Source organism: Gossypium hirsutum, chromosome D13 (genome assembly GCF_007990345.1).
Source record: "Gossypium hirsutum isolate 1008001.06 chromosome D13, Gossypium_hirsutum_v2.1, whole genome shotgun sequence".
NCBI classification, from domain to species: Eukaryota; Viridiplantae; Streptophyta; class Magnoliopsida; order Malvales; family Malvaceae; genus Gossypium; species Gossypium hirsutum.
This window is the reverse complement of record NC_053449.1, coordinates 60,932,020-60,946,964: the sequence shown is the minus strand read 5'-3', so window position 1 is coordinate 60,946,964 and position 14,945 is coordinate 60,932,020. Positions and strand designations below refer to the sequence as shown.

Sequence of the window (14,945 nt, the reverse complement as noted above, 5' to 3'; positions counted from 1 at the left end):
TTTTGAGCAATTTAATCCCTATTAATTTTGAAAAGCAACAAATAAAAGCAACTAATCACAATAAATATTCTTTTGGCAATTATATATAATTTTGATTGATTAGTGTTGTTATATCCTCACCCAGCTCAACATGTGGCACTACAAGAAGTCACCCAAGGACGGCTCAAGTTCATTCTAAATGTGTTTTTTATTAATTTTTTTATAAATTATTAATATTAATATATATTTTTGAATCTTTTACATATTTGAATCTTTTTATAATATTTATAATTTTTAAATTTTTTATAACTTTACAATCATATAAAATAAATTTAGATAAATAATTATCTAAATTTAAATGAACTTGAACAATAATTTATCCGGTGTGAAAGTATCCTAACCGTTGGACTACAAACGCCTGTTGGCACAACCCACGGGTAAATTTAAATCTCAATATATCAAAAGGCTTTTATGTATATTGGGAAAATCATCTCTCCATTCCTTCTCAATAATTTTGAGTAATTTAATTTCTATCAGTTTAGAAAATCAGTAAATAAAAGTAATTAATCATAATAAATATTTTTTTCAATTATATATAATTTTAATCAATTAGTGTTGTTATACTCTCACAAGACATTACAAGAAGATACTCAAGGATGGCTAAAGTTCACTCTAAATGTGTGTTTTTATTATTTTTATTTTTTTAATCTTTTACATATTTAAAACTTTTTTATAATCTTTATCATTTTTAATTTTTTATAGTTTTACACTCATATAGAATGAATCTGGACAAATTATTATCCAAATTCATTCTAGATGTATATATTTTTTATCAATTTTAAAATGATGTTTTAAATTTTTTTTATTGTTAATAGTCAAACCGATCTACTAACAATTTCTATTAACGGAAGAGTTTAATTGATTGTTTTTATTATCATTAATAGCTCAATAGGATAAATTTCAATTTTTATGTAGATTGGTAAAAACATCTCTCCACTCCTTGTCAATTTTAATATTGAGAAAATTGATCATTCTCAAAAAAATTTAGCAATTTAATCCCTATCAATTTTGAAAATCAAAGCTCACACTTACTCTATAAGTAAGCGTTTATTTCTTCACTATTTTCATTAAAATTTAATTTTAACCCACATTAATTAAAGAATATTGTCATAACTCATTTATTTACTTTTATCATTAAAAAAAGTTAATTTTAGTACTATTTTTATTTAAAAATTTAATTTTAATCTTGTATTAATTAAAAAAATATTATATATCACTTTTTATTCTTACACTAATTAGAGAACTCTCTTATACTCACACTTACCCTCACATTTGCTAAAGAATACTCCCGTACTCACATTCACCTTATGAATGAATGTTCATTTCTTTACTATTTTACCATATAAATAAAAATAATTTTTTTCACTATTTTTATTAAAAAATAATTTTTATTTTTATTTTTATTAAAAATTTAAATTTAAATTTAATTAAATCTTAGTATATACACTAAAATTATAGTGTGTAAATATTTTTATATAAAAAATGTGAATTAATTAAATCTTTATATATGTACTAATTTATAATATATATGTAAATATTTTATAAATACAAATACGAATTAATTAAATAATATATTTTAATTTAAATATAATAAACTCATACGTCTGTATATAAGTATTAATTTACACTATTATTAATTAAAGGTGCAATGATTATTTTATAACCATAATCACTATTACCATTTGCACATTTAAATTGTTTAAATTTACTTATTAAATAATTTTTTATATTTAATTTTTTATAGAATTTTATAACTCTTAAAATTAATTAATTTATACAGTAAGTCTGTGAATCACACGGGTAAAAAAACTAGTTTTTATATATTATTTACTAATTATACTTATATTTAATATAATATAATAATTTTATAAAATTATTTAATAATATTTAATTTAAATTATTTTTAGCTTATCAAATTTACATTAATCCATTATTCTAAAAAAATTATATATTTGGAATATACATGGGAACAAATAAAGACTTCATCGAAAATTTAGCAAAAAGTATTGAAACTTCAACAAACAAGGGTCACACAGCCATTTATCTAGACTATGTGAACTCATTGTAACCGTGTGGACCTAAATATAAGAATTCCCCAAAAATCACACGGTCGTGTGATTAAACTGTATAATTAATTCTGACTGTGTACAAATTATATAACTTGACCTACAGTACCCACACGGACATGTCGTCAGCTCGTGCGACAAGCGAAAACTGTGTGGTTCAAAAGAATCTTAATTTCTATAGGTCACACGGTCATTTCATCAACCCATGTGTAACACACAACTATGTGCTAAACTGTGTAGCTCAAAAATAAATCTTTTGATGCTCATTACAAAATCAAGATTTGGAAGTGAGCTAAGATACATTTTGGTGATTATAAACCTGCTCAAAAACCTACCAATGCTATAGTTATAATTACCAATCTAGCACCTCATACATTTTGTAACTTTTTTTTATAATTGGATAACCAATTTATATATATACTAAATTATAAAGACAAACCAACCATGAGAATACATAAATATGCATAAAATTTTATACATTACAATCTATAGCATGAAGGCATTTGAAATATCCAAATAAAAGGCTAGGTTATTAGAATTACATCTCTCAACTGTGAAATCTGAATGCAAATAAAGTAAAAGCCTCACCCTTTGCTTCATTCATCCATCTCCATCTTCACATTTCATACATGCAATGTTTCCAAACACAATGAGTACTTAACGAACATTAAACATATAAAAGGAGAAGATACTATGAAATCAAATCTGATAGAGAAATTAAAATTTTACCACATACCTCATTCTTCATTCGTAAATATCAACCTTTTGGATGTGAGAAATTTCGTGCCAATCTTCACCCCCATATTCTCTGTATCTTTTGCACAACTCCGGACATCCGTCAATTGTCAATTCTCTAAGGTTGGTGAAACGGTCTATTCCCTCCGGTAGATCCCACAAATTAAAGCAACCCTTAATCTCAAGTTTTTGAAGAGAAGTGAGATTCGGTAGCCATGCTGGTAGAACGGACAAGTCTGGACAAAACGCAATTCGTAATTGCTGCAAAGTGGAAGAAGATCCTTGAAGAAGCAATCGTGGCAAATCTCTTAAGGCATGTGATCCGAAGAGTGAGAGAGTTTTAAGGCTCAACTGAAGGTCTTTGTCTTCTTCCTCTTCTAGTTCCATTTTCAAATTCATACTACTGCAAAATTTTATATAAAGGTGTTCTAACTTGGTTAGGAATTTCAGGCTCCGTGGCAATGAGACAAGACTATCACAGTGCTTCAGGACAAGTGTCCGAAGTGACTTCAGATACTGCATTCCTTCAGGTAAACATTCTAATTCCATACAGCACCTCAATTCCAAGTATTGAAGAGAAGTCCAACATCCTGCTCGTATTTCTTTCAAATGCGTAGCATTAATGGTTATTTCTAGATGTCTAAGCTCAATCAACCTTTGCACGCTGTCAGGCAACTGCTTCAAACCAGTATCTCCCAAATTTAACGATTGCAAGCTGCGAAGCTTATCGAAAGACCTCGGGAGTTCACGTAGACTCCTACATCCGACCAAGTCAAGGTCTCGTAAGTGCTTCAAGGTACCAATGGAATTTGGTAAAGCCATCAATGGTGAGTTCCTTAATTCTAATGCTCGAAGATACTTGAAATTGGAGAGACACAGATTTATAAGTGATTCATGAGTAGTCTTTGTTTCCTTTGAAGCATCTTGGATGATAACTGTTCGAACATTTTTCATTTCCTCCAAAACACGTGGAACTCCAACCAACTTCTCATCACAGAATAATAAATGTCGAACATTTTCATCAACCGTTTCTGTTTCCGAATTCACTGTTTTACATTCTTTTTGAGACACATCTAATGCAAGATCATGTACCAGATCATGCATTTTGAATGTAAAATACAACCAAAAATCCTGCTCCATTTGGATGAGGCACCTTGACAGTAATTCATTCAAATATCGTTTGCCAACATCCTCCCACTCTAGATTTTGCTTTGGATGCTCAAGGAGTCCATTTGCCATCCAAAGACAGATAACTCTATCACTATAATAGATCTCATCCTTTTTGTACAAGGACAAAAAAGCAAGACATCGTTGCAAATGAGATGGCAAATGATTGTAACTCAACTTCATCACTGGTAAAATATCGTTTTCATGTTGCTCAAGTCTCCATATTTCACTCTCTCGTATATAGATCCAATCAGATTCATCCGTTTTCTGAAACAGTAGGCTTCCCAATGTTCTTACTGCCAAAGGAACCCCTTTGCATTTTTTCACAATCTCCTCCCCGATTCTAATGAGATTTGGATAATGTCTTTCATCACCATCATTAAAAGCCCATTTTGTAAATAAGGTCAAACAGTCTTCAAGAGGGAGACCTTTCAATTCATAAGGGCGAATTGAACTCATTATCGAGGCAACCTTCAAACTCCGAGTAGTCACGATAATTTTGCTTTGACGCAAGCCATCTATTGATCTCAACAAATTTCTTAACTCAACCCATTTTGCTTTATTTTCATTCCACGCATCATCCAGGACGAGCAAGAACTTCTTATCATTCAAAAGGCTTCTCAAACGAGCTTGCAAGGCGTCAAGTGTTGAACCATCGCATCTTTCTCCTTTATTTACAGACTGAATAATCAGCTTGAGCAATCTAGAATGATCAAATTCCTCAGAAACACAGATCCATATCTTCAAAGGAAAAAGGCTAGTAACTCGATCATCATTGAATGCTAATTGAGCGAGCGTGGTTTTTCCTAAACCCCCAAGTCCAACAATGGGAATGACAGGGACATTTTGATCCTCACTTGGTTTCATCAACATACTAATTATGTTCTCTTTATCCTCATCTCTACCAATAACATCAGAAGAATGCACAAAAGAGATAGTCTCTCTGGGAAAAACATGTCGGTTGTCGCTATACTGTCTTAGATCAAAGCTTTTCCACTCAGTGGCAAGTTCGCCTAGTCTCCCATTGATGTCTTTGATTTTATGACTCATTTTTAAAGAGAATGAAAAAGACAAACAACAGGAACCTAAAACTCGCACCTTTAAGTTTTTGATGTCGGGATGATTGATGCCGTCCTGTTTCCGGAGAGCTTCACACTTGAAATCGTCAATAACGTCCTCAGCATCGTAAAAGATGTCTCTGAGCTTCCCCATACAGAGGCGCAGCTTTTCATTTTGGTGCTGTTGCCGCTCGGCATCCAAGAGCACAGCTTTAATGCTGATCATGGTGTCCTCCAGCTTTTTCAGATCGGTTTTGACATTAAACGCCAAGCGAACTTCCTCTACAGTGAGACGGACAATTTTGTCGACAACCCTTTCTGCAATATTGAACAGAAACTTTTCCGCCATAATTGAATTTCTAGAACAAAGCTTGAATGATTGAGGGGAAGGAAGGCAAATGAATGATTGTGGCACTAAACTTGTGGTTGTGGTTCAGCCAAATATCTGCTCTTGATTGTTGACTGGGCTGGAACTTAACTACGCTGTGTTGATAAATTAAAAAAGAAGAAGGTAAACTATTAAAATAAACATTTTTTTATTTAAGTTATATTTTAATTATTTAAGTTTAAAATGATATTTTTAGTTACTTTTGTTATCGTTGTTATCGTTTTTTATGAAGAAAACGATAACTCTACCTTTGACATTTAAAACTCATTTTAAATGTCATATTGGGCTATCGTTTGGGAAATAATGAGTATTAACGGCAGAGTGATGATTTCGTAAAAAAATATTAACGTAAGTAATTAAAATGTAAAATTTTAAATAATAGTGAATAAAATGTAACTTGAAGTAAAAAAAAGTAACTATTTTGATAGTTTACCCATTAAAAGGTATATGGATTAAAAATATTATTTAAATTAAATTCATAAATTATATATGGTAATACAATTTAAATATTTGTTTTGGATTGAGAAGGATATTTTTAGGTTAAACGGGGGAATGTTTGAAAAATAAAATTTAAGCCTCTTTTTGAAACTTAAAAGATATGGGTTTGTTTGAAGTTTTAGGAATAAAGTAAATAAATATAAGTCTTCTTTTACCAAAATAAATATAAGTTAGATAATTAAATGGTTTGGCTTTAATATGTATAAGAAGTATTTTATTTAGGGTTTATATATGTCTAAATTTACGATAAGTATTTTAACAGCAAGTCTTCTCCTTTGATTGATAAGTCAATTATAACAATCGAGGATGCCTTGAACTATTAACCTTTCTATGTGTAAATTTATTGCAAGAACGTCCAACAACTAACCTTTATTGAATGAATAACTACGAAACACGAGTTCACGATTTAACTCCGATAACCTTGCGAACTAGAATGGCCCAACTTGAACCAATGGCCTCAACCATTTCAAAACTGATTGCTATTTCCTCCTAACAGAATCTAACTAACTACTTAATTAAACATGTCAATGTGTTCTTCAGTAGATTGAATACGATAAACAATCAACTTGTTATTTCCAACTGTATGTCTATCAATACCGAATCAACAAACTCTTTTTAACTTGATGCTAATATAATTTTGCGAGACTATGAAGTCTATCTCCTAAACCGAAAAAACAATAAACATTGGAACGAAAGTTTTGAAATGCGGGTTCAGATCTCGCCGCTATCTATAGGGTTATTTATCAGCTTAAAACAAAAAGGTAAATGGTGCAATAATACACAAATAAAGAAAAGAGTTAAAATAGAATTGAGAACAGGGAAGGAAGTTCAATTCCCCATTCCATTCTCCCTTCCTTGTACCTCGCCTAAAACCTTAATTCTACTTATACTCATCAATCTAATATTGAAGAGTTATTTAAAAATAAAGTAAAATTAAAAGTATTTATTTTACAAATAAATCTAAAAATAAAAGTTCTTAAAATAGATCATTATCCATTAACTCGTTCTTTGGCTCAAAACTTTTACAACAGATTGCATTTTTGACTTTTTTAACTTTTCGGGTTTGCTTTTGCACCTAATCAAAAATCAAATAATAGGTCTAAAATTAGTAGCATCTCATTCAAGAATTTATCAAAATTAAGCATGATAAACATGTAAATTAATGGATGTATTGTCACTTTTCATACCAAGTTTAATATTATTTATCATTTATTATTTTATAAACTTTTCAGAATATTATATTAAATTAAAATAAACTGTAAATCAAATAATTTATATAGAATTAATGATGTACAAGTAATTTAAAAATATATGATTAATCATAAAACTATTATTGAATCAATCAGATATATGAATGTATATGTTATGGTGTATAAGTAATTTTAGGAGTATTTATCAGTTGTATATTTCTCTATTGATGATTGTAATCTTATTAATTCCTCTAATTATGAATTAAGTCAGATACTTGAATTGATTAAATTATAGAACTTATCAATTAATTGTTGATTTAATTAAATTATTCTATGTAAAAATGTAGACAAACAAACTTGTATATGCGTGTGTCTAACTACAAACATAATTGATTGAATTATCTAATTATCAATTAATAATTGATTTAATTGAATAGGTTACGTATAAATGTAATCTCATTCATTTGTATACACATGTTTCTAACTATGCCCTAATTTGGGATAGAAAAAGTTGTAAGGACCAAAGTGAAAAAAAATATTATTTTTAATTTTTAATTTTTTTTATAATTTTAGACTCGTATAGAATGAATTTAGATAATTGATTATCTAGATTTAAATGATCCTGAACAATAATTTTGAGTAATTTAATTTCTATCAATTTTGAAAATCAGTAAATAAAAGTAATTAATCATAATAAATATTTTTTTGTCAATTATATATAATTTTAATCGATTAGTGTTGTTATACCCTCACCCAACATAACACGTGACATTACAAGAAGATACTTGAGGACGGCTCAAGTTCATTCTAAATGTGCGTTTTTATTATTTTTTATAATTTTTATTATTTTTTTATTTTTTTAATCTTTTACATATTTAAAATTTTATAATCTTTATAATTTTTAATTTTTTTATAGTTTTACACTCATATAGAATGAATCTGGACCAATTATTATCCAGGTTCATTCTAAATGTATATATTTTTTTATTAATTTTAAAATGATGTTTTAATTTTTTTACTTTTAATAGTCAAACCAATCAACTAACAATTTCCATTAAAAGAAGAGTTTAATTGATTGTTTTTATTATCATAGCTCAATAGGATAAATTTCAATTTTTATGTAGATTGGTAAAAACATCTCTCCACTCCTTTTCAATTTTAATATTGAGAAAATTGGTCATTCTCAAAAAAATTTAGCAATTTAATCCCAATCAATTTTGAAAATCAAAGTTCACACTTACTCTATAAATAAGTGTTTATTTCTTCATATTTCATTAAAATTTAATTTTAACCCACATTAATTAAAGAATATTCTCATAGCTCATTTCTTTACTCTTATCATTAAAAAAAGTTAATTTTAGTACTATTTTTATTTAAAAATTTAATTTTAATCTCGTATTCGAACATTTTTCATTTCCTCCAAAACACGTGGAACTCCAACCAACTTCTCATCACAGAATAATAAATGTCGAACATTTTCATCAACCGTTTCTGTTTCCGAATTCACTGTTTTACATTCTTTTTGAGACACATCTAATGCAAGATCATGTACCAGATCATGCATTTTGAATGTAAAATACAACCAAAAATCCTGCTCCATTTGGATGAGGCACCTTGACAGTAATTCATTCAAATATCGTTTGCCAACATCCTCCCACTCTTGATTTTGCTTTGGATGCTCAAGGAGTCCATTTGCCATCCAAAGACAGATAACTCTATCACTAACATAGATCTCATCCTTTTTGTACAAGGACAAAAAAGCAAGACATCGTTGCAAATGAGATGGCAAATGATTGTAACTCAACTTCATCACTGGTAAAATATCGTTTTCATGTTGCTCAAGTCTCCATATTTCACTCTCTCTTATATAGATCCAATCAGATTCATCCGTTTTCTGAAACAGTAGGCTTTCCAATGTTCTTACTACCAACAACAGGAACCTAAAACTAGTTGTTGATGTTGGAATGATTGATGGTAGTGGCGAATCTAGGTGGGCTGGCAGGGGGCCCGGCCCCCCTAAAATATAAAATTGTCATTTAAGTTGTTGAGATTTTAAAAAAATTTTAAATTAGTAAAGGTAAAATTACACTTTAGCCTCCCTAAAATTATAAAAATTTGATTTAATCCTTTAAAAATTATAAATATATATTATAAAAAATTAAAATTTCATCCGACCCCTAAATAATTGTTTTGGCTTCTCCCCTGATTGATGGCGTCCTGTTTGCGAAGAGCTTCACACTTGAAATCGTCAATAACGTCCTCAGCATCGTAAAAGATGTCTATGAGTTTCCACATACAGAGGCGCAACGTCTCGTTGTGGTGCTATTGCCGCTTAGCATCCAAGAGCACAGCTTTAATGCTGCTCATGGTGTCCTCCGACCTTTTCAGTTCGGTTTTGACAATCAACGCCAAGCGAATTTCTTGTACAGAGAGATGGACTAGTTTTTCCAGAACCCTTTCTGCAATATTGAACAGAAAAGTTTCCGCCATAATTGAATTTCTAGAGCAAAGAAAGAAGAAAGGTAGTACAGAGAGATTGACTAGTTTTTCTTCTTTATTTTGTAGTAGGAAATCAAACAAAGAATTTTTTGTTGTAGCCCAAAATCTGAAAAAAATAAAACAAACCTTCTTGTTCTCGGGAAAATAATTTTTTGAACAAAATCGAAGTTTCAGCCAAATATCTGTCATTTTGATTGGCTTTACTTGACTGAGCTGGGGCGTATATAATTCGGAAAAAGGAAAAATCCTTCTTATATGAAAGAAATAAATAGGGTAAATTACACCAACCATTACTCAACTTTGGAGTAATTGGCAAAACAGTCATTCAAGTTTCAATTTTGTCACTCAACTTTCAAAAAATAACAAAACAGTCACCACTAATCATTTTCAGTCACAGACCAATATATGGGCTAGGTCTTGTACTAGGTCCAAGCTCAATTCGATCCGAAAAATGGGCTTAAATTTTTGCTCAAGTTCGAATCGGATAAAAGTACTAAAACCCATGCTCGGTTCAGCTGAATTAATTTTTATATTATTTTGTATATAAAAATTAAAAATACTAAAAACATTAAAATAAATATTTCTTAACAAGTTAAAAAAAATTATACTTAAATAACACTAAGATGAGTGTAACTTATCAAGCAAATGCCTCAAAAGTAGTAATATAATTAACAATAAAATAAGAGTTATACAATATATCCAAACAATAACAAAAAAAATAGTAAAATAATAGTGAAATGGTAGCAAAATAATGAGAAAATAATAGGAAAACAATAAGAAAATAGTATATTTTTTTTGTCTTTTTGCCAATTCAGGTCTGGCCCGAGCTAAAAAAGTCTTACCTAAGGCACAATCTATTTTTTAAAAGGAAGCACAAACAAATCAAATCAGTGCACAAAACGAAATTTTCATTTAACTTTCAGATGGAAAGTTAATTCTTTCTATAAATTAAAAACTATGAGTACTCTTATTAAAAATAGAATTTATTCTTAAAAAATTATCACTATTTTTAGATAGGATATCGATGCTCAAAAGTGTATGTAAAGTATGTTCATAGGTTTACTCGTAGTTCTTATTTATAGAAAAATGATACAAGAGTTTTGTTTGAACAATGTCTAATTAAATAATAATATTTTAATAAAAATACGAGTTCTACTTGAAGTAGAGGTTTACCACCCCTTTGTATTATCTAGGTCTATTTGAGCTTTTTGTATATTGGATACAATTATATGTGTTATTGAACTTTTATCTAACATTTATAATTTATCCAATCAAATAACTATTTTCTATCATCTAAAATATTTTTAATTTAATTTAATTAATTAAATTAACTAAATTAATTTTTTAATTAATTATTTTCTTAATTCAATTCTAATTTCATTAAAGTCTTGACAATTTTATTGTCTTAGAATTTATAAGAAAATTAATTTAATTGTCTTATTCAAACCAAGTAATTTAATTCCTTCTTTGAACTTTAATTATTAATTACAATTAATTAAAAATTTATTTGAAAAAAATTAATTTCTAAGTTATCTTTTGTACTTAGTGAGAAAAGATATTTACTGCAGATAGTGATACATACGATCTATTTCTTTACTTATCATTTTCGTTCATTCTACAATCTATCAATTCTATACGCAATTTGTTTCGGGTTATCTCGAGCTAGCGAAGGGACTTATTGAACATATGTAATTAGAGCTCAAATAATTTGTAATTAAGTTCCAACTCTTCACCTATTAATTACAACTTATTTAATCATGGGTCATTCCACTATAGTATAATGACTGAACTCTCTCTTATTGTATATCATTACGAAAGCTGCTTTATTTAGTGCCCGTCTAATGACCTTGTCATAAGTGTATTACTCTTATAGGATATTTTTAATCCTTTTGAGATAAAATATGTTCTTCTTGTATGATTCTATCTTATCTCATACTTTCCATTACATCTTTTGATATAAAAAAGTAATTATTAATGTATAGTAATTAAATCATTTGTCTTATGACAAATGAAGTCACGTTTTTTTTTCATCGATCATGTAATGTCAATGAGAGAATATCGTTTGTCTTTAGAGGGTTATGAATTCCATTATTGTGGAAGCAGAAGTAGTATATCCGACATACTACCTTTCAGTTTTTTTATCAATTTAAACTCGGGCTTTCATTTATATCAAAGCATACAAGTCGCACATATATAATCCATAATCCACCCAGGATTAAGGTATAACACATTATGAATATCACAAATGAATAAATCCATAAAAGGATTTATGATAAATTCAACTTGAGTCATTTTCGACTATTGTCAATCCAGACAATGACATCTATGTCAATATCTTCAGGGAGTTATCCGCTTCAATTTTGATTAGAATGCTGACTATTTAGATTATCTATTGATAAAAATTATCTTTCTCATATTATGATCCGACCACACAATGTAATTTAATATTAATTAAAATATTAAAACATTAATGAATTAATATTTGCTTATATTTTACTATCTTGATTATTAACTATACAAAATTATTAACATGTGTTTCAACTTGCTAACTCCAACATACAATTCACCAAAAAAAAAAACCCTCGAAATTTTACAGGACTAAAAATTTCAAATTTAATTGAGTGTGCATTGAGTATTAAATTATATGTTCCGAGAAAATTTTTCTCTACTTACATATGACTTTGCAATTGAAGATCTTATACAAGTTAAAAGGAATGTAACTTTTTTTTTTATGTTATTTGAACTCGAATTTAAATATCAAATTTAAGTATGAGTTATGTTAAATTTTTTTTCTAAATTTTCATATGTTTCAATTTGCCCGACAATTGATACTAATGAACAAAATGAAGAAGAAAGTATAGGAAATCATAAACACAAATAAACCATGAGAAAACTTAAATATGCATGTTGACTCCATTTTTTTTTTGTAAAACGAGGTCGACTTGAATTTTTAAAAAATAAAAACGAATTCGGGAGTCGCCACCAATCTTTTTTTTCTATTTGGGTGTGATTGAATCACCTAAAAAAATGGTTATATTTAATAAACGGTTCGGTTTATCAAAACAACGTTTTTTGGTCTACGAAATTCAAAAAGATGGATTCGGGAGTCGGTTACGTATGAGGAAGGATTAGTACCCTCGTAACGCCCAAAATTGGTACTAGTTGATTATTTAGTGTCTTAGTGTCGAAGATTGAAAACTTTGAAGAGTTCTTTAAAAATACGATCCTAAAAATTTTTTCGAATAATATGAGTTGAAATATAGGATTCTCTTGTTCCGAAAGAGTATCACATCCAGCACGTTAGGATATGATACTTTAAACCCTCGAAACCAATATCACCTTATGATTTCCAAATCTCATATTTTGAAATTTTAAAAGGATATTCGGCTATTTGGCCAAACGAGAAGTCGAAACCCAACACGTTAGGGCACGTTTTCTCGAATTTCCAAATGCAAAATATTGCCTTAGTTTAAAATTTTCTTTTTGAATAATAACGAGTACAATATTTGAACGAGGTGCATTTGTTTTATTCATGACGAAACAGAAAAGTTTATTATAAATATACACAAATCGAGCGCAACTTTTGAAGTGATAAAACGGAATGATAATGGAGCATGAAATATTAACTTACGAATAAAATGATACATTAATGCATGTCAATAATATGAAAACACGAAGAAGTTAATTATAGAACATATGACGACAATAATCACGCAATGCATATCATTTTAATACTAACATTAACAACAAAAGAAAACAAGACAAAATATCATGCAAAACAATTTAAAGTAAATAACAATTTAAAATAAATAATTTACAAGAATAATTCAAGAATAAATAATAAAAGGCTTCAAAAATATATATAGTATATAAAAACTTAAAGTGAATATTAATAGTTTAAAACAAATAAATAAAAGGCATACAACAATTTTTTTTGAAATATATATATATAGGAATTTAAAAGAGTATATACATATAATGATTTAAAATGAATAATATATTAAAAGAATTAAATAAATAGCATGCGAAACAGTTTATAATAAATGATAAATAAGAAACTTAAAACAAATAATAATAAAGGAATTTTTTTAAAAAAATAATAAACAAAAAAAATTAAATGGACTAGGGGTGATACTGAAAACAAACTAGAATCTGGGGGTTTAAACTATAATGAAATAAAAAAGGATTCTAGGGACTGAAATAGAACGCGCGTAAAGAAATAAGGACTGATCGGGTAAGATGACCCAGTCCTAGAGCGCAGCGTTTCAGCGCGAACGACCGCACATGGTCAAAGGACCTGATTGAAGCAGACACAGAGTTCGCGGCCCAAATCAGAAACAATAAAAAGAGTCAGATTGCACTACAGCACAAGATGGAGGGACCCCGTGCGAATTTTCCCATTCACAGAAGAAACACGCGGATCCTGTGGGCTGCGGGTCGGACTCCCTAAAACGACACCGTTTTGGCGCCTGGGGAGGCCTGCTGAAACGACGTCGTTTCAATGTCTTATAAAATCAAAAAAAAAATTAACATTCATTCTGTTAAAACCTAAAAAAAAAAACCCTAAAATCTCCTTTTCTCTCCTCTCCCCTCACTTTCTCTGATCAGCAGACGGCGCCGCCGCCATGGTTGACGGGCAGTGGCGAAAGACGGGGCTTTTAACCCCTTTTAAGTCCGGTGGACGGTACCAGTGATGAGAGGCCGAAAGAAAAAAGAGGAATCTAACCACCCCTTTTAGCTCGACTCTGATGACGGCGAAGGGACCTCCGTCAACGGGGCCACGCGGTGGTTCCAGGTAAGGTTTTCCTTTCCTTTTCTTTATTTTTTATTTTTATTATAATTATTTAAAATGGATTTGTAAAAAAATAAAAGAAATAAAAGAAAATAATAAATAAATAAAAGAAAAACAAGAAAACGAAGTGGAAATAGTAAAGGGTCAACCTTTTAAGATTTCTATTCGGCTTTTGATTTCTAGTGTGTGTAAACTTGACAAAGATCAGATCCAGGCCTTTATAGCCGGATCAAATTTTCTTTTTATCTGCCTATATTTATTATTAGCACGTTTCTCTGTTTGTTGCATTCAATTCTTGCATGTGTCAGAGGCGTGGAGGGCCAGTGATAGGCGAGCGGTGGCGGCGAGCGGCGCAGGTGTGCGAGGAATCTGGCAGAGGTGTGCGGCTAAGGGCGGCACCACTTGGGTTGGGGATTAGGGTTTTCTGAAAAAAATTTTGTTATTGGGCTAGGGTTTATTTTTGTTTTGGGTCATGGGCTACATTGGGCCATTGTAATGGACTATTTTTTTTCA

At 29.5% G+C, this 14,945-nt stretch overlaps 2 protein-coding genes across 2 annotated transcripts; both read right to left on the bottom strand.

Moving 5' to 3' along the window:
* Positions 1-2,533: 2,533 nt before the first annotated feature.
* On the bottom strand, positions 2,534-5,558 carry LOC107932079 (putative disease resistance protein RGA4). The gene is made up of 2 exons (XM_016864022.2): positions 2,842-5,558; positions 2,534-2,719 (listed from the first exon to the last, which is right to left on the bottom strand). Exon 1 carries the CDS (start codon positions 5,412-5,414, stop codon positions 2,850-2,852), a length of 2,565 nt encoding a protein of 854 aa, XP_016719511.2. The 5' UTR covers positions 5,415-5,558; the 3' UTR covers positions 2,534-2,719; positions 2,842-2,849.
* Positions 5,559-8,528: 2,970 nt separating this feature from the next.
* LOC107932031 (putative disease resistance protein RGA3) lies at positions 8,529-9,631 on the bottom strand. The gene is made up of 2 exons (XM_016863974.1): positions 9,491-9,631; positions 8,529-9,035 (listed from the first exon to the last, which is right to left on the bottom strand). The coding sequence occupies exons 1-2, from the start codon at positions 9,629-9,631 to the stop codon at positions 8,529-8,531; spliced, it is 648 nt and encodes a 215-aa protein (XP_016719463.1).
* Between the last annotated feature and the right edge of the window lie 5,314 nt (positions 9,632-14,945).